The sequence below is a fragment of the Ochotona princeps genome, chromosome 6 (genome assembly GCF_030435755.1).
Source record: "Ochotona princeps isolate mOchPri1 chromosome 6, mOchPri1.hap1, whole genome shotgun sequence".
NCBI lineage: Eukaryota > Metazoa > Chordata > Mammalia > Lagomorpha > Ochotonidae > Ochotona > Ochotona princeps.
Window position 1 is genome coordinate 16,399,949 of NC_080837.1, and position 24,620 is coordinate 16,424,568.

Genomic DNA, 24,620 nt, shown 5'->3' on the forward strand with positions numbered 1-24,620 from the left:
GTCCACTGATTCACTCCCCAAGTGCCTGCAATGGCTGGAGCTTAGTCATTTCAAAACCAGGAGTCAGGAGCTTCTTCGAGATCTCCCATGCGGATGCAGGGCCCCAAGGCTTTGGACTGTCCTTGACTGCTTTCCCAGGCCACAAGCAGGGAGCTGGATGGGAGATGGAGCTACCGGGATTAGAACAAGCGTCCATATGGGATCCTGGCACATGCAAAGCAAGGACTTTAGCTACTAAGCCACAACACCAGGCCCTCCACATTTTCTTTTTCTCCCTGTATCTGGGAGAAGGGTGGGAGATCAGGGGAGAAGCCACACGCAGTCTCCTAAGCACCTCAGTACCGGTGGATGGGGAACAGCCACCGATGTCATCCCAGGGCTCCCCATGTGGAGCATGTTCTGAGGGTTCTGTTCAATTGGTTTTGATAGTTGGTTTTGACATGCTGTTGATCTCGCAGATCCAAGGATGAGGAAATCCTCCCAAGGTGTGTTGGCTCACATAGTCTACCTTAGAGTCACCATTCGCACAGAAATTTGTTGTCCAGCTTCTCTGGGGTAGTTGACCAATTTGTTCTGCCCTCCTTCCACTGCTGTGGTACCAGATGTTCTCTGCAGGCTCCAATGGACTGCAAGATCCTCCAAGTGCATCTGGGTATACTGTCCACCACACCATCTTCAGTAACTGAGAAGGCCTTGTTGAAACACATGCACTCCACTGCAGATCACAGGTCCTGCCACTCTCCCCATGGTTGGAGTTCTGAGTCTTGCAATTCAGTTGGGGTGACCCTCAAAGAAATCTCATCTGAGGTGATCCCAGAGCTGACTTTTGTGTGTGCCTGCCAGTACGGGGTCCAGCTCATTCTGTCATTCACATCAGCCAACACATGGACTGATGGTTGTAAGTGCTAGGTCAGATCTAACTCCAGCCTCCTCTCTTGCAAATCAATGAGTGCTACAGCTCAGCCCATTCCTGCCCACCACACACTTGGCACTCACGTACAACAGCAGGAGCTGCATCCCAGTCAGAGTGATCCCCAATAACCCCCACTAGCCACCCCCAGCCCTGGTTCTTGTGCCTGCCAGCATGTGCAGCGGACTGGTGTGCTCTGTCCCACATTCCATTCAGCTCTCGTATACATCATGGGTCGTTGCAGCCTAACTCAACTCAACTGGACTCCGCCCTCCAGCCCTCATTCATACCAGTGGGTGCCACCGCCTATCTAGCCAGGCCCTCCTCCAGCCCTGGTTTTCATGCTCTGCACTGAGAATTGCAATACATCACAGTTGCCCACCATTTCCCTACTGGGCCCACTCCCTGTCCTGGATCTTGCACTCCTTAGGTGGTTCTGCAGTCTAGCTTGGCAGGATTTGCCCTTAGTCCTATCACTTGCCAGCTGATGCTATGGCAAGCCAGACTAACCTGCCCTTACTCTGTCTCATGCATGCCTGAGTGAATACAGTTGGTTTGCCCAGCCTGGCTCTCCCTGTAACCCAGTTCACGTGCAGGCCAACAGGAGTTGTAGCACTGCCCGGCTTGGTCTGCCCCTGGTCCCAACTGAGATATCTGTTTTAACTTAAGTATTTATAGTTGAGACTTTTCAACTGATCACTGTTTTCACTGCATCCTTTAAGTTTTGGTTTATAGTGCCATTTTTGGTATCTTGCATCTCAAAATATTTTCTGATTGATGTGATCTGTCTCTTTTGATTTCCTGCTTTCCCTCTCCTTGTACCGCTAACAGCTCTCAGGGGAGTTAGCTGAGTGTTGGAAGGCTCACCTCACTTCCCATTCTCAGGGATCACTGCCCTTGGTTTGAAGTGTAGGTCTTAAAAGCTTTATTTCACATTTTGTGTATTTTCTCAGTTGTTTCAGGTAAATCTGGTTTCGTTCACTCCATCTCAGCTGAAAATGGGAGTTGTTTTCTTTTTAAACAGTTCAGTCTTTGATCCATTTGGGATACAAGAGAAGTGGATCCAATTTTTTCTTTCTGCATATGGCTTTCTACGGTGATTCCAACTGATTTAAAATTTAAATGAGTTGTCACTGATTGTAAAAATGCCATATTTTTCTTACTAATGTCTGTACTTAGAGTTCTATTTTGTACCATATTCATTCTGTTTATCATGTCTTAACTTTATACTATATAATAAGGCTAATTTTGTTCTCACCTTATTATCTTTCAGCATTTTTGAAACTTGTCATTTTTCAGCTCAGTCTTATGATCATAAAGTTAAAATATGAGTTCTCTTTTGAAAGTTAATTTCTAAGCTGTAAAATCTCTTAGATCCTATGTGAAAAGCATTGAAACATGTTAAATAGTAACCAAGCCTGGTGACAGAGAAAATATAAAGGGACACCTTCCAACAGTCATCTATTTAGCATTGCTCTTGGCTTCAGTGGAAACAGTGTTGAGAGATACTTACAGCAAATAAAAAGATCAAAATTAGTACAAGTACCTGTCCAGTGAATTTGCTAACTTATTGTGTTGAAGCTTATCATACACAGGTTGGATGGTCTTCCCTTAGTTTGGGGAATGCATTCCAACATTTCTGGTGAATACCTAAAAACCACGGATGGTACCAGATCTGTGCATCCTGTTTGTTTCCTATTCATACATGCTGATGATGAACTTTAATTTATATTTTAGGCATAGTAAGACATTGGAAGCATTAACATTATCAACCTTAACATATGATTTTATATATCTGTCTACCTGTTTATTTGTTTTGTTTACCTTAAGTTGAGAACTCCCACTTTTTTCAGTTAAAGGAAGTATTTTGGAGCTTCTCTTTGGCATATTTTTGAGTTCTGACACCCTTTTTTGGGACATTAAGTAAAATAAGGGTAACTTGAACCCAAATCTGTGATATTCACTACAGTTGATCTGGTAGTTGAGGTGGTCCTGTGTGACTAATGAGCAGCATATGCACTAGACAAAGGAATGATTCTTGGGAAAACATGCTTCATCGTGCTACTCAGAATGACTCACAATTATTTATTTGTTTATTTATTTATGATTTATTTTTCTTGGAAAAGGAGAGACAGAGAGAAAAATCATCCATCTGCTGGTTCATTCCCCAAGTTGCCTCAGTGGCTGGAGCCTAGCCAATCCAAAGCCAGGAGCCTCTTTCAGGTCTTCCTCATAGGAGCAGGGTCTCAAGGGCTTGGACCGTCCTCTACTGCTTTCCCAGACCACAAGCAGGGAGTTGGATGGAAAGAAGAGCATCTGGGACACAAGCCAGCACTGATATGGGATCCTGATGCTTGCAAAGCAAGGATTTAGCCACTGGGTTATGGCTCTAAGTCCAGAATGACACACAATGTAAAACTTTTTTTTTTCTTTATTTTTTTGGAGAAGCAGAGAGAGTTGTGCTCTCATGCACTAGTGTAAGTCCCAAATGCTGTCAGTGGTTGGAGATAAGCCAGTGCTGAAGCCAAGAGCCAGAAACATAATCTAGTCTCCCACATGACTGGTAGGAATTCAGCTACTTGAGCATTTACCTGCCGTCTCCCAGGATGACCTGTATTAGGAACAAGCTAGAGCCGGTGTTGTGGTGTAGTGAATAAAGCCGCTACCTGTAACACCAATATTCCATATGGGCACCACTTCAAGTCCCAGCTGATGGACTTGTAATCCAACTCCCTGTTAATGGCCTGGGAAAAAGAGTGGAAGGGCTAAAGTGCCTGGACTCCTGCAACCATGTGGGAGACCCAGAGCAAGGTCTGACTCCTGGTTCATTCTGACTAAACTTTAGCTGTTGGTACAATTTTTAAGAATGAACCAGAAGTTGAAAGATTTTATTCTGTCTTTTCTCCCTCTGTTACTCTGTAACTCTGCCTTTCAGATAAATGGAATGTATCGTTTTTGTTTCAAAGATTGTTTTTTAATTGGAAAGGCAGATTTATGGAAAAAAGGAGAAACAGAGAAAAAGCTCTTCTACCCACTGGTTCACTCCCAAGTGGCTACAACAGCTGGAGCTGAGCCCATCCAAATCCAGGAACCAGGAGCTTCTTCTGGGTCTCCCATGCAGGTGCCAGGTCCCAAGGCTTTGGGCCATCCTCAACTGCTTTCCCAGGCCACAGACAAGGAGCTGGAAGGGAAGTGGAGCATCCAAGGTACAAACCAGCACCCATATGGGATCCCAGCACATGTAAGACAAGGACTTTAGCCACTAGGCTACTGTGCTGGGCCCAGAATGTATCATTTTTTTTTTTAAGATTTATTTATTTTTGCTGGAAAGTCAGATATACAGAGAAGAAGAGACAGAGAAAGATCTTCCATCTGATTTCACTCCCCAAGTGACCGCAAAGGCCAGGGCTGAGCTGATACGAATTCTGGAGCCTCTTCCAGGTCTCCCACACAGGTGAAGGGTCTCAAGTCTTTGGGTCATCCTCGACTGCTTTCCCAGGCTACAAGCAGGAGGCTGGATGGGAAGTGGGGCTGCCGGGATTAGAACCGGCACCCATATGTGATTCTGCCACATGCAAGCGGAGGACTTTAGCCACTACGCTATCACACCAGGCCCCCCCTCTCTCTTTTTTAAGATGTATCTTGGGCTTGGCAGCGTGGCCTAGTGGCTAAGGTCCTCGCCTTGATCCCATATGGCCGCTGGTTCTAATCCCGGCAGCTCCACTTCCTCTCTGTCTCTCCTCCTCTCAGTATATCTGACTTTGTAATAAAAATAAAATCTTTAAAAAAAAAAAAAGATGTATCTTATTTGTTTTTTTTTTTTTTTTTTTTTTAAAGCATACTTACAAAGAAGTAGAGAGAGATTAAGAAATATTTTATCCACTGGTTCACTTCCCAAAAGACCACAACAACTGCAGCTGAACTGGTCCAGAGCCAGGGGCTGGGAGCTTTCCTCTAGGGCTCCCACATGAGTATCGGATCCCATGGATTTGAGCCATCCTCAGTTGCTTTCCCAGGTTGTAAGCAGTGAGCTGGATCAGAAGTGGAGCGTCTGAGACTCCCACCAAAACCGATATGAGATGCTCTCAGTGGAACCTTAGTCTACTATGCCGCGGCACTAGTGCTTATTTTCATCTACTTGAAAAGCAAAATAACAGAGGAGTTTTAGCGGAAGAGCAGTCCATGTTCCTCTGCTGGTTCATTCCCCAGACGTCCACAACAGCTGGGATTGAGCCAGGCTGAAGTGTTTTGTTTTGTTTTGTTTTTAGGAAATACACTAAAAAATGAAAAAGCAGTAATTGCCATGGGGAGAGGTCTTGAGCCAAGCAGTTAAGAGTGCCTGCCCCTAGTGTCAGAGCACCCAAGTTCCAGTCCTGATCCTGGCTCCAGGGTCCTGCCCATGCAGATCACACCTCAAAGAAATGAGTTCCCTCCACTCTTGCAGGAGACCTAGACTGGGTCTGTGGCTCCTGGCTGTGGCCCTGGCCAGGCACCAGCCCATTGTAAGCATCTGGGGAGCAGACTACAGTCTCTATGTCTGTTTATCTCTGTGTCTTTCTGCCTCTCAGAAAAGTAGGTAGGTAGGTAGATAATGCTGGAAAGCTTTTTAAATACACCCAGTACAGGCAGAGGGAACACGCATTGTGGTGCAACAATTAAAGAAGCTGCTTGGGACTGCAGTATACCAAATCACAGTGCCTGGGTGAGTCCCTATTTGGCTTTTTTTTTTTTAAAGATTTATTCATTTTATTACAGCCAGATATACACAGAGGAGGAGAGACAGAGAGGAAGATCTTCCGTCTGATGATTCACTCCCCAAGTGAGCCGCAACGGGCCGGTGCTGCGCCGATCCGATGCCGGGAACCAGGAACCTCCTCCGGGTCTCCCACGCGGGTGCAGGGTCCCAATGCATTGGGCCGTCCTCGACTGCTTTCCCAGGCCACAAGCAGGGAGCTGGATGGGAAGTGAAGCTGCCGGGATTAGAACCGGCGCCCATATAGGATCCGGGGCCTTCAAGGCGAGGACTTTAGCCACTAGGCCACGCCACCGGGCCCCCTATTTGGCTTTTGATCCAGCTGGAAAGTGAAAGGTGATGCCCAAGTGATTAGGTCCCTGCCACCCACATAGGACACCCAGATTGAGTTCCAGGCTCCTACTACATTCAGTCTGGCCCAGCCCCACAGGTTTTGGGGCATTTGGGGGTAAACAAGTGGATGGAAGATCTCTGTCTCTCTGTCTTTTTGCCTTTCAAGTAAAATGGTAATATTAACAAACAAACAAAAAACGCTTTTAAAGAAGAGACCACTAGTGCCTGCCTCGGCAGCACATATCCTGAAATTGGAAAGAAGAGACCACTGCGTGCCAGAATGGATCAGGAAACTTTGCTGGCAGGTGTTCAATTTGAGCTAAGATTTGGGGGTATAAATAAAAATTGAATGGCTAGAAAGTAAAGCAGCCTTTTAAGGGGGAAGAGAAGGAGGTCAGAATAGGTAAGAGCCAGTGGAACAGAAAATCACACATTGGGTTCTCCATCATTGATGTGACCAGGCTGACTAGTGAGTCAGCAGAAGAGTTGGGAAGCCGCAGTGAAAAGGCACTAGTAATAGCTGACATACTCTGTGCCGGTCGTTGAGCTCAACACTTTACATATTCACATATAAATTAATCTTCACAAGCCTGACATAATTTATTACCATTCTAAAAATGAGGAAATCGCCTTTGGAAAAATTGAACTGGGGCCTGTATTGTGGTGTACTAGATGTACTAGATTAAGTCATGTCCTGCAATGCCAGCATCCCATAAGAATGCCAAGGGCACCAGTTGGGGTCCCAGATGCTCTGCTTGCAATCCAGCTCCCTGCTAATGTGCTTAGGAAAGCAGCAGCTGACCAAGTGCTTGGGCCCTTGTACCGGCAAGGGAGAGGGTGGTAAAGCTTCCTGCTGGCCCAGCCCTGGCCATTTTGGCCATTTCAGGGATGAGCCAGTGGATGGAATATCTGTCTCTAGCTCTGTGTCTGTCTTCTTTTCTCCCTCTCTTCCCCCATCTTTTCTTTCTTTCCCCCTCTCTCTCCTCTCTCTCTTCTTTTTTTCTTCTTCCTCTCTCCCCATCTCTCTCTCCTCCTTTCCCTCCCTCTCCCTCCCTCTCTCCCTCCACCTCCCTCTTCTCTCTCCCCTTTCACAGCCCTTCTTATTCCCTCTCCCCTCATTTCTTCCTCTTCTTTCCCCCTCTCATTCTCTCCCCTTCCCCTTTTATCCTCCCCCCGACACACTTCTTCTCTCTCTCCCAATTTGCCTTTCAAATAAAGAAAATCAATTATCCAACTTCAGATGTCCAGTGAAGAAGCAAAACCTGGGCTTAAACCATTTGATTTCAAAGATGCTCTTAACTCTGCAGAACTGATAATAATCATTTAAAGAACTTGAACCAGGAAATATTTCAGTAGACTTCTTGAAATTAATCTTCCTGAAGTTGCTGGAAAATTTGGTGTCACTCAAACTGTAGAGTTAATAAGTCTGGAGATGTGAGTGTTTCAGTGTTGAAAATAAAAGGCACAGGCCCGGCATGATAGCATAGTGTTTAAAGTCCTCGCCTTGCACATCCAGGATCCCATATGGACGCCGGTTCTAATCCCAGAGGCCTCACTTCCCATACAGCTCCCTGCTTGTGGCCTAGGAGGGCAGTTGAGGATGGCCCAAAGCCTTGGGACCCTGCACCCAAGTGGGAGAGCTGGAGGAGGTTCCTGGCTCCTGGCTTCGGATCGGCTCAGCTCTGGCCATTGCGGCCGCTTGGGGAGTGAACCATCAGACAGAAGATCTTCCTCTCCATGTCTCCTCCTCTCTCCATATCTGCCTTTCCAATAAAAAAAAAAAAATCTTGAAGAAGAAAAAAAGGCACATTTTCATGAATGGAGTAGGTTACTTTTACTTTGGTTTTAGGCAACATTGGACTACGGAATGTATTCTCGAGAAGAAGAATTATTAAGAGAAAGAAAACGCATCGGGACAGTTGGAATTGCTTCTTATGACTATCACCAAGGAAGTGGAACCTTTCTGTTTCAAGCTGGTAGTGGAATTTATCATGTGAAAGACGGAGGGCCACAGGGATTTACTGTAAGTTGGAATTACTGCTTGTTCAATCTATTTGGGCATTCTGAAAGTTATTTCCACCCAGTTCAGCAAGATTAACAACAACAAACACCAGACACTTCAGTGTAGCCACTGAAAAAAAGAGTAGCAATGAAAAGAAAATATATGTTGTTGATTTTTTAAGAGTTAATTTTTCCAGGGGTGTTAAAATACAACTTTGAAATGTTAAAAGCACTTAGTATTTAAGAAGAGCATCAGTTCCATTTTCTGTGTGAGAATTGAGGAAGATTTTGGAAGTTGCTGTTCATTTTAGTTTCCTTGAAAACTAGTTTGTGTTTATAAATGATGTGTGTTTGGTTTTATTCTGTGTGATTCTTTATGTGTTATTGGAACTATTCTTATGATAGAATTGTGATGATGCTGGTTCCCATTACATTTTTATTAACTATATTGATAAATTTAAGTAATGTAATATTCAATTAATAATTAATGAATAATTGCTCTGTTAAACAGCAGTGTTTATTAAGTGCTATTCTGTTGTCTGTTTCATTTCCTATAACCCTTAGCTTTCTCTTTGATAGTAAAAAACAAGTCTATGTAAGTGAGTTTGCTAACAAGCAGTGCATCTGTATAAGCCTGACGCTGTTTTAATATGGTTACTTTTCTAGCAACAACCTTTACGGCCCAATTTAGTGGAAACTAGTTGTCCCAACATACGAATGGATCCCAAATTATGCCCTGCTGACCCAGATTGGATTGCTTTTATACATAGCAATGATATTTGGGTATCTAACATTGTAACCAGAGAAGAAAGAAGGCTTACCTATGTGCACAACGGTAAGATGTAGTTCTTGCGTTCTGTGTTTGTTGAAAGCATTTTTACAATTCAGCTTGTTTCTGCCTGTCCTTTGAAATTGAAGCATACTGGATGATGGTGACACTTTAAATTTAAGTCTTTAAAATTTAAAAAAATAGGGAAAAGCACAGAGGATAACTGATGTATACCATCTGTGTCTTGCTGCCCTGTCCTGTTGTTGATTGGAGACAGTACAGCACTAGCCTTTTTGGCATGACTCACTTTATGTTCCTTTTGCCTAATAAGGTTGCCAGAATTCTGCCCAGTATGTTTTCATTAAAATTAGATTTTAGAGGGCAGGTAAAGCCACCACTTATGATCCCTGAATTCCATATTGGAGTGCTGTTTCGGTCCTAGCTCCTCTGCTTCCAGTCCAACTTTGTGTTAATACACCTGAAGAGGCAGCAGAAGGTAGTGCAGGTACCTGAGTTCCTGGCACTTGGCTTCAGCCTGTCTGTCCTCAACTGCTGCAGGCATTTGAGGAGCGAACAAGTAGATAGACGTCTCTCGCACACACTCTGCTGTCATTTCCTCTTTCTCTGTCATTTTGCCTTTCATATAAATAATTTTTTTTAATTAAATAGAACTTTCATTTTTAAAACAATAGTCTTGCTTTGGGGAAGCAAACCAGAAGAACCAATTACACTGTAAGAAACTGTGTGAAATTTTATCTTCCTGTTTTGGAGAGCCTATTTAGCAATTGTTATAATAAGAAAAACACAACATTGTAGAACTATGTGTATTGTAGAAATATTTAATTTTCATGTAAGTGGTGATAATAAGACTCAGTGCTACTCAAGAAGAGAAATATGAATGTTTTGTAAAGATTAGAAGTGAAATATGAGAAAGGTGTTTTGCTTTTTCTTTCAACATGTGAAACAGTGTTTAAGATTAAGCTTCCCAATGAAGGGTGCTAACTCTGAAAATTCATTTATTCAACTTGCAGCTTTGGTTAATCTGATGCAAAGCTCACTTATTGATTATCTTCTCTAATTATCATCCCTTCTGTAATCACTAGTTACAATTAATTACCAATATTCTTTAAGGATTTTAACAGATAGGCTCTAAATAGGAAAACAAAGTTACACAGAATCTGCTGTGGAGTTTTTCTCCAACTAGCTAAGAAATATACTAAAAAAGTAAAATCCCAAATCCAAAAACATAGAAGAGATAATAACTCCTATAAAAATTTTTGAAAACCTGGCCACTATGTGCCAAAGCAGTTCAGAAAACTTTGCTAACTAAAACTTTGTTAAATTTAAATTACTTTAACATATACTTTCCATTATGAGGATAATCAGTGTTGTGGACGCCTTCTCCTGAACAGTTTATGTTAGCAGGAAGAGGACCAAGACAATCTATCTGTTCTGTTAAATTAGCCAGCAGAAATTGTGTCCCAGTGCGCCTAGCCCTGTGGCAGTAGAGTTTACCATTCATATCTGCAGGTTCTGCATTCCTGGATTCAGCTAACTTCATATCGAAAATATATGGGCAAGAAGGATTCCAGAAAGTTCCAGAAAGCAAAACTGACCACGAGTGAAGTACTACAACAGGCATGCACATTCATGGCCCCCTGCCATTTTATCGCTTTGCAGTCTTTTAAGATTTATTTACTTTTACTGGAAAGACATATTTACAGAGAGAAGGAGAGACAAAGAGAAAGATCTTCCATCCCCTGGTTAACTCGCCAAGTACCTGCAGTGCCCAGAGTTCAGCCACCAGGACATGGACTGGCTCCAATGAATAAATCTTAAAAACATAAGTACAGGTTTTTGTGTTTAAGAAATCTCTATTTGAAGTCAGGAAACAAGAATAGCCACCAGCAAGGTTAGGTTGGTGGTTAATCTGTATTGGAAATCCTAGTTTTCTCATGCTTTCAGTAAACACTGAGCACTCATATGTGCCAATTACTGTCCTTGAGCTGAAATTGCAAGACTATGACATAACTTGTCTGAATTAAGGAAGCTTTTAAGTCTTTTTTTTTTCTGTAAAATTTTCTACATAGAATTTTTAACCACTGGCTGAATTTAGAGTAGAAAACATTGGAACCCTGCAGGATGTAATTGTGTTTTTGCTGTTCTTTCCCGTGAATGTACACATATTGTACATTTATTATTTTCAGAATTCATATGGTGGTTAGGAATAAAGATAGAGAATACAGAGTCATATAAAAGCAGACTATGTGAATTGAACTCCCATGTCTACCATTTATTAACTCTTTGGCCTTGAGCAAGTTGTTTCGTGTGTCTCTTAATTTGTGTTTCTATAAACATGCTAATTAATAGCACACCCAGCTAGGGTTATTTATAAGACTTTAATGAGTTAATAGTTGTGAAGTGTTTAGTGCCTAAAATAAATACCATGTAAGTATTTGTTTAGCTGGACAGATACCTAGGAAATACTCATCATCAGCTTACTCTATTTACTCACAATATGAAGTTTCCAAGCAAAAGTTCACATTAAAAAATGAGTTTTGACAGCATGTACAGGTGTTTATTGCTGCCTCACATGATAGAGAAATTCCAGAAAAATTAAATATCAGCCTCTACTCAGGTGAGTTACTGTGAGGACAAAATGTTATTATTCATTCATTAAAAAAAATAGTTCTTAATAACTAAGTTCTGTAATAAGTGATAGAAATACAAATAGATTCTATCCTATTATAAAGGACTACAAAATACATGTTAGTGTGGGGATTAATACTGGAGTAATTGAAAGTTCTAACAAAAATTAATGTGAATCTTGGCTCTATCATTAATCCCAAAACTCAAAAAGCTCTGAAAACTAAGCCTGGTTTTCACTAAATTAGTGCTAAAACTTGTTTGGTAGCTAACCCTGACCTGAACTGACCTGAGGTTATTTATAATCTTAATCCCACTTAGTTTGCCTGTTACTAAACTTGCTGAAGCAAGTATCAGTGTATTTGTTTACGGAGTATTTGGCTACCTTGTTGAAAATGTTACCTAATATGTAGTAGATGTTTGTTGTATGGAAAGTCCACAAAATTCTGCATTCCAAATACTTCTGGACTCAAAATTATGCAGTAAGGGTTTAGTGATTGACATTGCATATCCATGTCGGCAAATATAGATAAGCAAAATACTAAATTAAAACTTGTTTATAAAGTTAAAACCTCTACAAGATATTACTACACACCCACGAAATTAGTAAGGGTGATTGAGAATAGCAGGTGTTGGAGAACAACTTTAATATATTGCTGTTTGCAGTATGAAGCAAGGGGCTGTACAGTGGCACAGCAAAATAATCCTCTACCCTGTGGCACCAGCATCCCATATGAGCATCAGTTCGTGTCCCAGCTGCTCCACTTCTGATCCAACTGTATGACCTGGGAATGCAACAGATAATGGCCCAGATCCTAGGGACCTTATACCCAAGCAGGAGACTGGAAAGAAGCTCCTGGATCTCAGATTCATATCAGCTCAGCTCTGGCCTTGGTGGCCATTTGGGGAGTGCAGGTGGAAGACCTTCTCTCTCTCTTTCCTCTCTAAAATCTGTGTTTCAAATAAAAATAAGTCTTTTTTTTTAATAAAAAAGGTAAATACAGTGCTTAGGGAATTGTTTGGAAGTTCTTTATTAATATTTTATTTGTTTCTATTATTTGAAAGACAGTTTCCATCTGTTGATTCACTTTATAGTTGCCTGTGACAGCTGGAGCTGGGCTAGACCAAAGTTAGGAACTGGGAAATTGTCAGTTTCTTATACTACCTAGCCTTTTAGCTTCCAAGTGTTTACTCAAGAGAAATGAAAATATGTCTGTAAAAATTCTTATACAAAATGTTCATCTTTATTCCTAGTAACCAAATACTGAAAGCAATCCAAATGTCCATTTACAAAGAGCTGATGCTGTAACACAGAGGTTGTGCCACTTGTGACAGCAACATCCCTGATGTCTTCCTGCTCAAGTCCTGCCTCTCCACTTCCAATCTAGCTCCCTGCTGATGCACCTGGAAAAGCAGATAGCCCTAGTGCTTGTGCTCCTGACAGCCACGGGGGAGACATAAATGGAGTTCCAGGCTCCTGACATTAGGACTATTTGGAGAATGAAGCAGTGGATAGATTTCTCTCTCTCTTTCTTTCTTTCTTTCTTTCTGCCTCTTCTCTTTTCTCTTCTCTTCTCTTCTCTTCTCTTCTCTTCTCTTCTCTTCTCTTCTCTTCTCTTCTCTTTTTCTGTCTTTCTCTCTTTCTCATTTATTTGAAAGACAGAGTTAGAGAGAGATGGAGAGATCTTCCATCCATCTACCAGTTTACTCCCCAAATGGCTGCAAAGGCTGGGGCTCGGCCAGGCCAAAGCCAGGAACCAGGAGCTTCTTCCAGATCTCCTACCTGGGTGCAGAGGCCCAAGAACTCGGGCCGTCTTCCACTGCTTTCCCAGGCACATTAGCAAAGACTAGATCAGAAATGGAGCAGCCTAGACTTCAGCCAGTCCCTGTACGGGATGCCAACATTACAGGCATGTGTCTCTATCTCTTCCTCTTTCTCTGTAATTCTGACTTTCATATAAATAAATCTTTAAAAATAATAATGATAACTGATATAAATGAGGGACAGGTATTTGTTACAGTGGTTGGAAAGCCTCTTGGAGAATGTGCAGCCTGTATCAGAGTGCCTGAATCTGAATCCCTCTTATTGCTAGTCCAGCTTCCCACTAGAGCACACCCTGAGGGGAAGCAGGTGATGGTGGCTCAAGTAGTTGGATTCCTGCAGTCCCTGTGGGAAACCTAAGTGGAGTTTTGGCTTTCTCCTCAGTCTGGCCTCACTCTGGCTGCTACAGGCATTTGTGGGATAAACCATGAGATGAAGATCTCTGTCTCTGTAAATAAAAATAAATTTTAAATTGAATTTTAAAAAACAATTGTGGTACAAATGGAATGCTACTTAATATAACAGGAATGAATTACATACAACAACATGGATGGATCTCAAAAGGAAGCCAAATACTTAGTAAATATACTGTATGGTTTCACTTATATGATATTGATCACTTATATGAAATTGATCAGAAATCCGATCAGTGACTGCTTCTAGGGCAGCAGTGAGCACTGGCTAGAAAGAAGTGTGTAGAAACATTCTTACATATTGGGAATGTGTGCCTTGATGAGATGTTGTCCAACAATATATGAACTTTTGAAAAATAAATGGTTCACTTAAATTCTGTCAGTTACAAAGCTGTTTTAAAAATCTTATGAAAGCTTGCAAATGACAATATGTTTATTTGAACAGCAGAAAGATATCTTCCGTTTCTAGTTTATTTCCCAAAATTACAACAGACAGAACTGGGTCAGGTTGAAAACAGGAGCTCAGAACTCAATCCAGATCTTCTATGTGGATGACATATGGGTCAGAAGTAGAGGAGCCAGGTGTTTTGGGGGACACAGCCATCCCATACAGCAACTTAACTGCCATACCAAGCACCTGCTGCTCAATACTTTTTAAAAATATTTTTATGGGGCCTGGCGGCGTGGCCTAGCGGCTAAAGTCCTTACCTTGAACCTAAAGTCCTCACCTTGAACGCCCCGGGATCCCATATGGGCGCCGGTTCTAATCCCGGCAGCTCCACTTCCCATCCAACTCCCTGCTTGTGGCCTGGGAAAGCAGTCGAGGACGACCCAAAGCTTTGGGACCCTGCACCTGCGTGGGAGACCTAGAAGAGGCTCCAGGATCCTGGCTTCAATTGGCTCAGGTCCAGCCATTGCAGTCACTTGGGGGAGTGAATCATCGGACGGAAGATCTTCCTCTCTGTCTCTCCTCTCTGTATATCTGACTTTGTAATAAAAATAAATAAATCTTTAATATATATATATATTTTATAGCATTATAGTATGGCAGGTAAAGCTGCCACCCACAATGCCTGCATTCCATATGGGTGCCAGTTCAGGCCCAGCTTCCTGCTAATGTCTTGGATAAGAGCAGGCCCCTGCCATCCATGTGCTGAGATCCAAATGAAGCTCCTGGCTCCTGGCTTCAGACTAGCCTAACCCTAGCTACTATAACCTCCTCAGGGGTAAACCAGCAAACAGACTATCTCTGTTTGTCTCCCTCTTTCTATAACTGACTTCAAATAAATAAAATTTTAAATGTATATGTATGCATATATATATTTTAGATGTTTACTTATTTGTGGGGCCAACATTATAATGTAGCAGGTTAAGCTTGTGATGCCAGCATCCCACATGGGTAGGGGTTTGTGTTCTAGCTGTTCCTCTTCCAATCCAGCTCCCAGCTAATGGTCTGGGAGAAACAATAGATGAGCCGAGTTCTTGGGCCCCTGCACCCACATGGGAGACCTGGAAGAAGCTCCTAGTTCCTGACTTCAGTATGGCCTAGTCCCTGCCATTGCAGCCATTTGGGAAGTGAACTAGCAGATGGAAGATTTCTCTCTCTGACCCTTTTTCCCTCTCCCTGTGTAACTCTGCCTTTCAAATAAATAAATAAATATGTAAAAGTATGAGTATATATTTGTGTGACAGTTTTGTAAATGTGATCACCATGCATGTACTGCCTAGTAGTGTGAGTTCTTTTTTTATTCAAGTATGTTATAAACATTTTCTGCAATGTAACATGTTACATAATTAGGGCTTTGTGATTTCTTTCTTTTTGTGTGTGATTTATTTTTTGAACTAAAATTCCTTTTAAAGGGTGTGTTGTAAATCTGAGGATCAGATAGATAAAGGTTAGCCCCCTCTGGTTGAATGGGAGGCAGGAGGAGTGGTTGGATTATGTGATCCTAAAGATACCCTGTATGGGAGAGCTACAAATCACTATTAATCCTTCATGTGGATTTTTTTCTTCTGTGATTCTAGCTCACCAGGGAAATAGTAAATGACATTGATGGAGCATGTACTAGGGACCAGGCTCTGTTCTAAATGTTTTATATGAATTAACTAAGGTGTCATAGCACCCTTACAAAGGAAGCTGTTACTCCCAGAAAATCGGATACTGTAGTGGAGCGCCAGGGGGCAATTGGCTGAAGGTCAGCCAGTAGGTTGAAGAAAGAGCCTACATCTAAATTCAGTCCATTGGTTCCAGCGATAGCTACCAGATTCCAGCTTTCAAAATAAGATGGACCATTTTGCTTTGTACGTACAAAAAAACCCCAGAACTTTCTGTAATAATTTTGTCTTTCATATTTGTCTAGAGCTAGCCAACATGGAGGAGGATCCCAGATCCGCTGGGGTTGCCACCTTTGTTCTTCAAGAAGAGTTTGATAGATACTCTGGCTATTGGTGGTGTCCAGAAGCTGAAGCAAGTAAGAAGGGTCAAACTAATATCTTGCAGGTCGATTAAGGTATTATAAGATCTAACTCTCAGTCACATCTACAAAAATTAAATCTTGAATAGGAATTCGAAAGTGAAGATTAGATCCTACTAGTAACTATTTAGAGCATATAGATGATATAGATATGTCAACCATATAGAATTCTAGTAAAAATAATTATGCCTCAGTTCCCTAAATTCTGTTTGCTAAATTTTCACCAAGAAGAAGTTATCCATGATGCTGGCAATATTGTGGGACAATAGAAAATACCGCAGCTTAGTAAGTTGCCATAAAAGTGAATGTTTGACTAGAATGCATGCACAGGTGCTAATTAATATATGTCTTGATAAGAAAAGGCAGGAACAAGCTGCTGCTTTTCCTGGGTGAACTCTCCTTGCCCAAAAACCTCTCCAGAGCAGTGGCTTTCAGACTTCTTGACCATGATCCAATTAGACAATGGCCTAATACATTGTACACATATGTATAGATAAAACAAGTTTCATGAAACAATATTTATCCTTGTATTAGTATACCCAATAATATTATTATTATTTTGTTTGGTTGTATTTTTTTAATGTTGGTTATGAACCATGAACAGATTCCATTATCCACGAACAGTTTGCAGCTAATGATCTGTAGCCTTCTTTAATAAGGAATCATGAAAAAAAAATTTTTAAGCTACCTCTCAGATCTTTACATTTTTTTTTTTTTCGATTTATTTTATTTTTATTACAAAGTCAGATATACTGAGAGGAGGAGAGATAAAGAGGAAGTGGAGCTGCTGGGATTAGAACCAGCAGCCATATGGGATCAAGGCGAGGACCTTAGCCACCAGGCCACACTGCCAAGCCCTCTACATTTTATTTTAAGATTTTTTTTTGCCATAATTGTATTTGTTAGGACAGGATTTTTACATGCCAGAGAAACCACTCAAAATAATTGAAATACATTTAAATAACATTTTTATAGGTGATAAATAAGTAAACTCATTTTAATTTTAAGGTGTACGGAGGAAATTCCTTCAAAATGTTTTTCCCTGTTTTAAAAATATTTATGCATGTTACCTTCAGTTTTCTTTTTCGCTTTCTAAAAAGAATAGTCTTTAATTAGTAGAGGTTTTATTATAACTCATTTTGCTATGCAAAAACCAGGATGTTTTTATACATAGAAAATGACATATTTTATACATGAATTATTTTCCAAAGTAAAAATTCTGTGTTAGAAATAATGGACAGTTAGGATTACTGTCTGCAATAATTCTAAATTTTCAATATCTAAATCCCTTTTAAGCTCCTAATGGTGGTAAAATTCTTAGAATTTTGTATGAAGAAAATGATGAGTCCGAGGTGGAAATTATTCATGTTACATCCCCCCTGCTGGAAACAAGGAGGGCAGATTCGTTCCGTTACCCTAAAACAGGTACTGTGTTCCCTGCTATTTATACTGCCCTTTTTCTCCTTCCAAATAAGATTGTTTCTGTAATATCTCAAGGCATAGTGACGCATTGGTCATCTACATCCTTATAAAGGGTGGGTTATTCATTCATGCTGTTGAAATAGTTTTAGAGTTAGAGGCTGATTTTGTAAAACTGGTAACTATAAAACCTAGTATCTTCAACAAGTGAGTGGAAAATGTATCTTCATTATCTGGTGAGGATTTTTAGCTGACCTTGTTCCTAGTGAATTCATAACTTCTATTTTGCTATTTACAACATTTTGGTTGTGAAAATAGTACAGAATTTTCCTATTTTATTTCATATTTACTCTTAATGTTTTTCAGCTCTTTTTTTTTTCACTTTTTAACGCCTATATTAAAAAGTATAAATTTGAGATGGGGTTCTAATTCTTGTGCAGTAAGCCTTGATATATTTAATATTTAATATTCCCAAATTAAGTATAGAGGATTAAGCTGGCAAAAGTAGCCTGAGTGATCTTGACTGTAAACTGCCATTCATTTCTGTATCTCTAAAGGCACAGCAAATCCAAAAGTCACTTTCAAGATGTCGGAAATACTAATTGATGCTGAAGGAAGGGTAAGTATAAAATACTAGGTTGGCTTTTGGTATTATTTGTCTGACCGGTTTGGTAGACATCTTTGCTACACTTTGTATTTTCATCATTGTTGATCTGATGACTTTTAACGTTCTTAGAGTTGTGAAACTATCACCAGCATCAACTTTAGAATATTTTTGTCACTTCCAAGAGAAATCCTACAGCTGCTTCTCAACTTTAGTATTAACCCTAACACTAGACAGCTGCTAATCTACTTTGTATAGATTTGCCTGTTCTGGATGCTTCATATAAATGGAATTATAAAGTATGTAGTCTAGCTTCTTGGATTAATGCTACTGGTATTTCTTTTTTTATTGATATGTAATATTTCATTGTATAACTGATGTTATATATGTTATGTATTACATGTGTTATTTATAGTAAACATACCATGTGTTCTGGTTATTGAAAGTCACCATTTTCAAATATGTTGTTGCTACTTAAGAAGGAAATACATGGCTCATTCTTTTAGAATCTACCAAAGTTGTTAGTTAGGATCTTGCCAAATTTGATTTTACTATGTTTTTCATGCCTTTTTAAGTATCTAAACCTGAAAAAGTGTTATGTTCTTACATATATATATATGATTTAAGTAGACTGCTCAGCTAATTGTTTCTCAAAATCTTATACATCATAAGAGTCCTTTTTCTTTTTTTTAATAGATTATAGATGTCATAGATAAGGAACTAATTCAACCTTTTGAGATTCTGTTTGAAGGAGTTGAATATATTGCCAGAGCTGGATGGACTCCAAAGGGAAAATAGTGCGTATGTTAAATTGTCACTTTTTTACAACAAAACTTAGGATCCAAATGCCTGGGCTATTTGGTTTGTGTTCTGGTTTGGAGCTTTGTTCACATGTAAAGTAGCAGTAGAGCTATTTCTGCACTCAAGAGATGTTTCCTGAACTTAGTGGACCTACAGATGTATAAGCCTATCAGCATAAGTGTATTTCTTTTTTTTTTTTTTAAGATTTATTTACTTTTATTGGAAAGTCAGATATACAGAGGAAATGAGACAGAGAGAAAGATCTTCCATCCGTTGATTCATTCCCCAAGCAGCCACAACAACTGGAGCTGAAGTGATCCGAAGCCAAGAGCCAGGAGCTTCTTCCAGGTCTCCCACACAGGTGCAGGGTCCCAAAGCTTTGGACCGTCCTCAACTGCTTTCTCAGGCCACAAGTAGGGAACTAGATGGGAAGTGGGACCACTGGGATTAGAACCGGCGCCCATATGGGATCCCGGGGCATTCAAGGCGAGGACTTTAGCCACTAGGCTACCACGCCAGTCTCTAGTACATTTCAATTCTGTTGCTTAGCCAGTTGTGATTCTTGGTGATATTTGTATCACTTGTGGCAGGAGTTTGATGTAGTTGTTAAGATCCCACTTGGATTGTCCACATCCCAAATGGGAGTGCCTAGGCTTAGGTCCTTGCTGTACTCGGTTCAAGCTTCATGCTAATGTAAACCTGGGAAGCTGCTGGTGTGACTGAAGTTGTTGAGTTCCTCCCACCCACATGGACAACCTGGATTGAATTCTTGGCTGCTGGCTTCAGCCTAGTCTTTCTGGCCATTGCAGGCATTTGGAGAATAAACCAAGGAATAGGAGATATGTGTCTTTTTCTCTGTCTTCTTCTCTTTCTTGCACTACCTTTCAAATATGTAATTTTTTAAAATTATTATTTTATTTTGATAATCTTTACATAGTTGATTAGGGCACGAAGGGTTAAGGGCTACAGGAAAGTAGGGAAGACCATTGTTTCCACATTCTCTCTCTCTTTTTTTTTTCCTGTATCTGAGGTAAGAGGTAGGATAAAGGGAGAAGCCCACACATAAATGTCAACTTTTTAAATTTGGAAATTTGAAGAAAACCATTTTGAACAACTGTTGAAGCCTACTCTTTTAAAGTAAGTGTAGAGTGTTTTTAATTAGCTATTTGTGTGAATTTAAAGTATCCTCAGATTTTTTATTGTGCTAAGATGAGTGCCATGCAAAGGAATAGGAGATTATTTGTTTTCTGAGAGCTTGATTTGTTTCTGGTGCTTCTCTTTTATTTGTTTAAATAGTGCTTGGTCCATCCTACTAGATCGCTCCCAAACTCGTCTACAAATAGTGCTGATCTCACCTGAATTATTTATCCCAGTAGAAGATGATGTCATGGAAAGACAGAGACTCATCGAATCAGTGCCCGACTCTGTGACCCCGTTGATCATCTATGAAGAAACAACAGACATCTGGATAAACGTATGCATTCTTCCTCCGTGACTGAGTGTATCCTCAGAATGCTAACGCCCATGGAGCACTAAAAGCAGACTATCACAAGACAAGTTCAGAGGAGTCCGTGCATGTTACTTGCTTAGTTTGAACATCTCAAGTTTTAAGATTGATGGTTGCAGAGTAGAAGGGTTTTAGATGCCATCGAAATGCCATGTGACTGGCAGCAGATCTGTGTCAGGACACATAAGATGCTGAGTACCCAGGTCGTCTCAGAGAAGACATGAAGACCCCAGTTCTGAAGAAGGCTTTTTCCTCCTTGAAACAAGAAAAGCTATACCAAAACATTCCAGTTTTGAATTTTCCAATTTAGCATAAAAATAAGAGGCAAAGGAAAGAGAGCCAGCTCACTCCTTCAATGAATATAGGCTCCATATGACTCACCTAAAACAGATGAACATCTGTTTTCCCTCAGTTGTTAGAATATTTTTCTTTGGAAAACCAAAGTTTAAAAAAAATTTCTCATCATTTCTGTAATAAGATTTGTATCATTAAATAAACCTCATGCCATATTCAAAGATTAAAGAGGTAGCGAGTAAGGAAAAGCTTTAGGTCATATTTTTCTATTTTTCTCCATTTGGAAGCATTTACTTCTCAATGGGTAAAGCCTTTGAAAAACTAAGTCTGAAAGGCGCAGCTAGAAGTTATTATAACTACCACACCCTTGTACTGATAGTTGTTCATATTTCAAAATAAATATATCAATTTGTTCTTTTTTCCTCTAGCTTAATTGAATGATGTAGTATTTTCATTAATGTCTATAGTAAATTAAGCTATTCATTTTACAGATCCATGACATCTTTCATGTTTTTCCCCAAAGTCACGAAGACGAAATTGAGTTTATTTTTGCCTCTGAGTGCAAAACCGGTTTCCGTCATTTATATAAAATCACATCCATTTTAAAGGAGAGCAGATATAAACGATCCAGTGGTGGTCTGCCTGCCCCAAGTAAGAAATCCTTTTTATATATACAACAAGGAAAAAATGCTGGGGCAGAAGGTGGGGGGACGGGAGAACGTTGTATGATGATGTAGTGGGTAACTGAGTATCGGGATTACTTTTGTTTTCTACTTTGACCTTGAATGTACTTTTAATTTGTTTAGACCTATTGGACCTCTATCATTTTGTATTTTTTAAAATACTACTTCAAGATTGTTATATAATTGTTACACATATACAGATATACATAAAAGCTCTATGAACTTCACTCCCTTAGATTGCTTTTTATTTAAGTCATACAGCTTTTCCCTTTTTGTAAATCAGCACTTCCTTCCTTCTCAAAGCCAAATAATATTTCTCTCTGTGTGTATTCCACACTGTTTCTTCCTCTGTCAGTGGGCCCTGCGGCTGCTTCCACTTTTAGCTGCTGTCAGTGAGGCTGCTGTGGACATGGGTCTGCAATAACTATTCCTGTCGCAGTTTGTAGTTCTCTTGAACATGCACCAGAGTAGAAGTTCTGGCTCATAAAGTGGTTATATCTTTAATTTTTTTGAGAAGCTACCATACCATTTCTCCATAAGCTGCTATACTATTGATACATAAGTAAGAATGATTACATTAATTTAACATTTTTTTTTTTTAAACTAGAAAGTCAGAAATATAGAGAAAAGGAGAGACAGGGAAGAAGATCTTCCATCCGATGATTCACTCCCCAAGCGGCCACAATGGCTGGAGCTAAGCCAATCTGAAGCCAGAAGCCAGGATCCTCTTCTGGGTTTCCCATGTGGATGCAGGGTCCCAAGGTTTTGGGCCATCCTTTGCTGCTTTCCCAGGCCACAAGCAGGGAGCTGATGGGAAGTAGAGCAAGCAGAACATGAACTGATGCCCATATGGGATCCAAGCATGTGCAGGGCAAGGACTTTAGCCACTAGGCTACAGTGCCGGGTCCAGAATGATTACATCATTTAATTTTAAGAATTTTTTTTAAGGTTTATTTGTTTTTATTAGAAAGGCATATATACAAAGAGGAGGAGAGACAGAGAGGAAGATCTTCCATCCACTGATTCACTCCCCAAGTGGCCATAATGGTCAGAGCTGTGCTGATATGAAGCAAGGAGCCAGGAGCTTCTCCCAGGTCTCTCATGAGGGTTCAGGGTCCCAAGGCTTTGTGCTGTCCTTTACTGTTTTTCCAGGCCAGAAGCAGGGAGCTGGATAGAAAACGGGGCCACTAGAATTAGAACTAGCACAAATGTAGGATCCTGGAATGTGCAAGGTGAGGACCTTAGCCGCTAGGCTATGGTGCCGGACCCAAGAACACATTATTTTACCTCCTCTCACTCTCACCCACACAGAGAAATATACAAAATTTTTAATTTCTTCAAAGTATTTATCATTTTCTGATTTTTTGGTAGTAGCCATCCTAGCAGTGTTGAAGTGTTACTGTAGTTTCAACTTTGGTTCCCTAATAACTGTTATTGACAGTATTTTCATGTAGCTAATATTCATTTATATAGTTTGAAAAAAATTGTTGAAGTCCTTTGTGCATTTTAAAATCTGATTATATAGTCATTCTGGCCTTTTAAATATTATTTTGATTTAGGCAATGATGATCTACATCGTGATAAGCTGATTGACTGTTAGCTATATTGCTGCTCCTTTCCTTAACCTAGTTTTGTGTGTGTGTGTGTATGTTCAATTTTTTTTTAATTTCTTTTTTTTTCTTTGAAAGTCCAATTTACAGAGAGAAGGAGACACAGAGGGAAAAATCTTCCATCTGCTGGTTCACTCCCCAAATAGCCACATCGGCCGGAGCTGAGCTGATCCGAATCCAAAAGCCGGGAGCTTCTTCTGTGTCTCCCACACAGGTGCAGGGTTCCAACATGTAGAGCCATCCTCTTCTGCTTTCCCAGGTCACAAGCAGGGAGCTGGAAGGGAAGTGGACAGCCAGGATACAAACCAGCGCCCATATAGGATCTCAGCATGTGCAAGGCAAGGACTTTAGCCACTGAGCCGGGCCCAGTCTAGTTTTGGAGTTTCTTTTTTGTTTGTTTTATTTTCTAAAATTTTGTTATATTTTTATTGGAAAGTTAGATATACAGAGAGGAGAAGAGACAGAGAAGATCTTCTATCCATTGATTTACTCCCCAGGCAGCCACAACAGCCGATACTGAGCTGATCAGGAGCCAGGAGCCTCTTCCAGGTTTCCTATGAGGATGCAGGGTCCCAAGGCTTTGAGCCATCCTCTGCTTCTTTCCCAGGCCATAAACAGGAAGCTGGATGGGAAGCGGAGCTGCCGGGATTAGAACTGACTGGCTCCCATGTGGGATCCCGGCACAAGCTAGGAGAGGATTTGAGCCATTTAGTCTGCCATGCCGGTGCCCAGCCTAGATTTTAAAATGATCGAGATATCACATGTCCAAGGTAGAAATTCATCGTTTGGTGCCTCAGCCTAGCTTAGCTGCTAATGTGAAATTGCTGTTTAAACATTTATTTTAATTTTATTGTAAAGGCAGATAAAGAGAGAAGGAGAGACAGAAAGATCTTCTATCTGCTGGTTTACTCCCTAAATGGCTGCAGTGAACAGCCTAGCTAATCCAATCTGAAGCCAAGAGTTTCTTCTGGGTCTGCCAATAATTTTTAAAAGGTTTTATTTATTTTTATTGGAAAATCAAATGTGCAGAGAAGAGGAGAGACAGCGAGAAAGATCTTCCGTCTGTTGATTTACTCCCCACTTGGGCACGATGGCTGGAGCTGAGATAATCCGAAACCAGGAGCCAGGAGCTTCTTCTGTGTCTCCCAAGTGGGTGCAGGACTATCCTTGACTGCTTTCCCAGGTCACAAGCAGGGAGCTGGATGGGAATTGGAGCAGCCAGGACATGACCAGTACCTTTATGGGATCCCGGCATTTGAAAGGCGAGTATGAAGCCAGTGTGCCATCGCGCCAGGCCCAATTATGAAATTCTTAAGTTTAATGATAGACTGATCAAATAGATGTGTTTAATAGTTGCTTAGCTAAAACAAAGTTTGGGGAACAGTAATAAGAGACAACATAAAATTCTGGCCCCTAAGTGAAGTGTGTAAGAAGAGCTAGTATCTGTTAACATTTACCTCGGGACACAAAACCTCTTCTCTGCCAGTCTCTTATTTCTGGGCTCGCTCTCTTTCTCTCTCTCTCTCTCTCTCTCTCTCTCTCTCTCTCTCTCTCTCTCTCTCTCTCAGATTTGTTTTATTT

The 24,620-nt window shown here is 40.7% G+C and overlaps 1 protein-coding gene across 4 annotated transcripts in view; it reads left to right on the forward strand.

Moving 5' to 3' along the window:
• DPP8 (dipeptidyl peptidase 8) overlaps window positions 1-24,620 on the forward strand; it is a 58,838-nt gene that overhangs the window by 12,818 nt on the left and 21,400 nt on the right. For all 4 annotated transcript variants that reach the window (XM_058665668.1, XM_004577974.4, XM_058665666.1 and 1 more), the window contains exons 4-11: window positions 7,846-8,019; window positions 8,664-8,832; window positions 16,008-16,118; window positions 17,418-17,546; window positions 18,098-18,159; window positions 18,841-18,941; window positions 20,242-20,419; window positions 21,238-21,397. In XM_058665668.1, coding sequence (XP_058521651.1) covers window positions 7,846-8,019; window positions 8,664-8,832; window positions 16,008-16,118; window positions 17,418-17,546; window positions 18,098-18,159; window positions 18,841-18,941; window positions 20,242-20,419; window positions 21,238-21,397 — 1,084 coding nt within the window. The remainder of the gene's footprint in view (window positions 1-7,845; window positions 8,020-8,663; window positions 8,833-16,007; window positions 16,119-17,417; window positions 17,547-18,097; window positions 18,160-18,840; window positions 18,942-20,241; window positions 20,420-21,237; window positions 21,398-24,620) is intronic.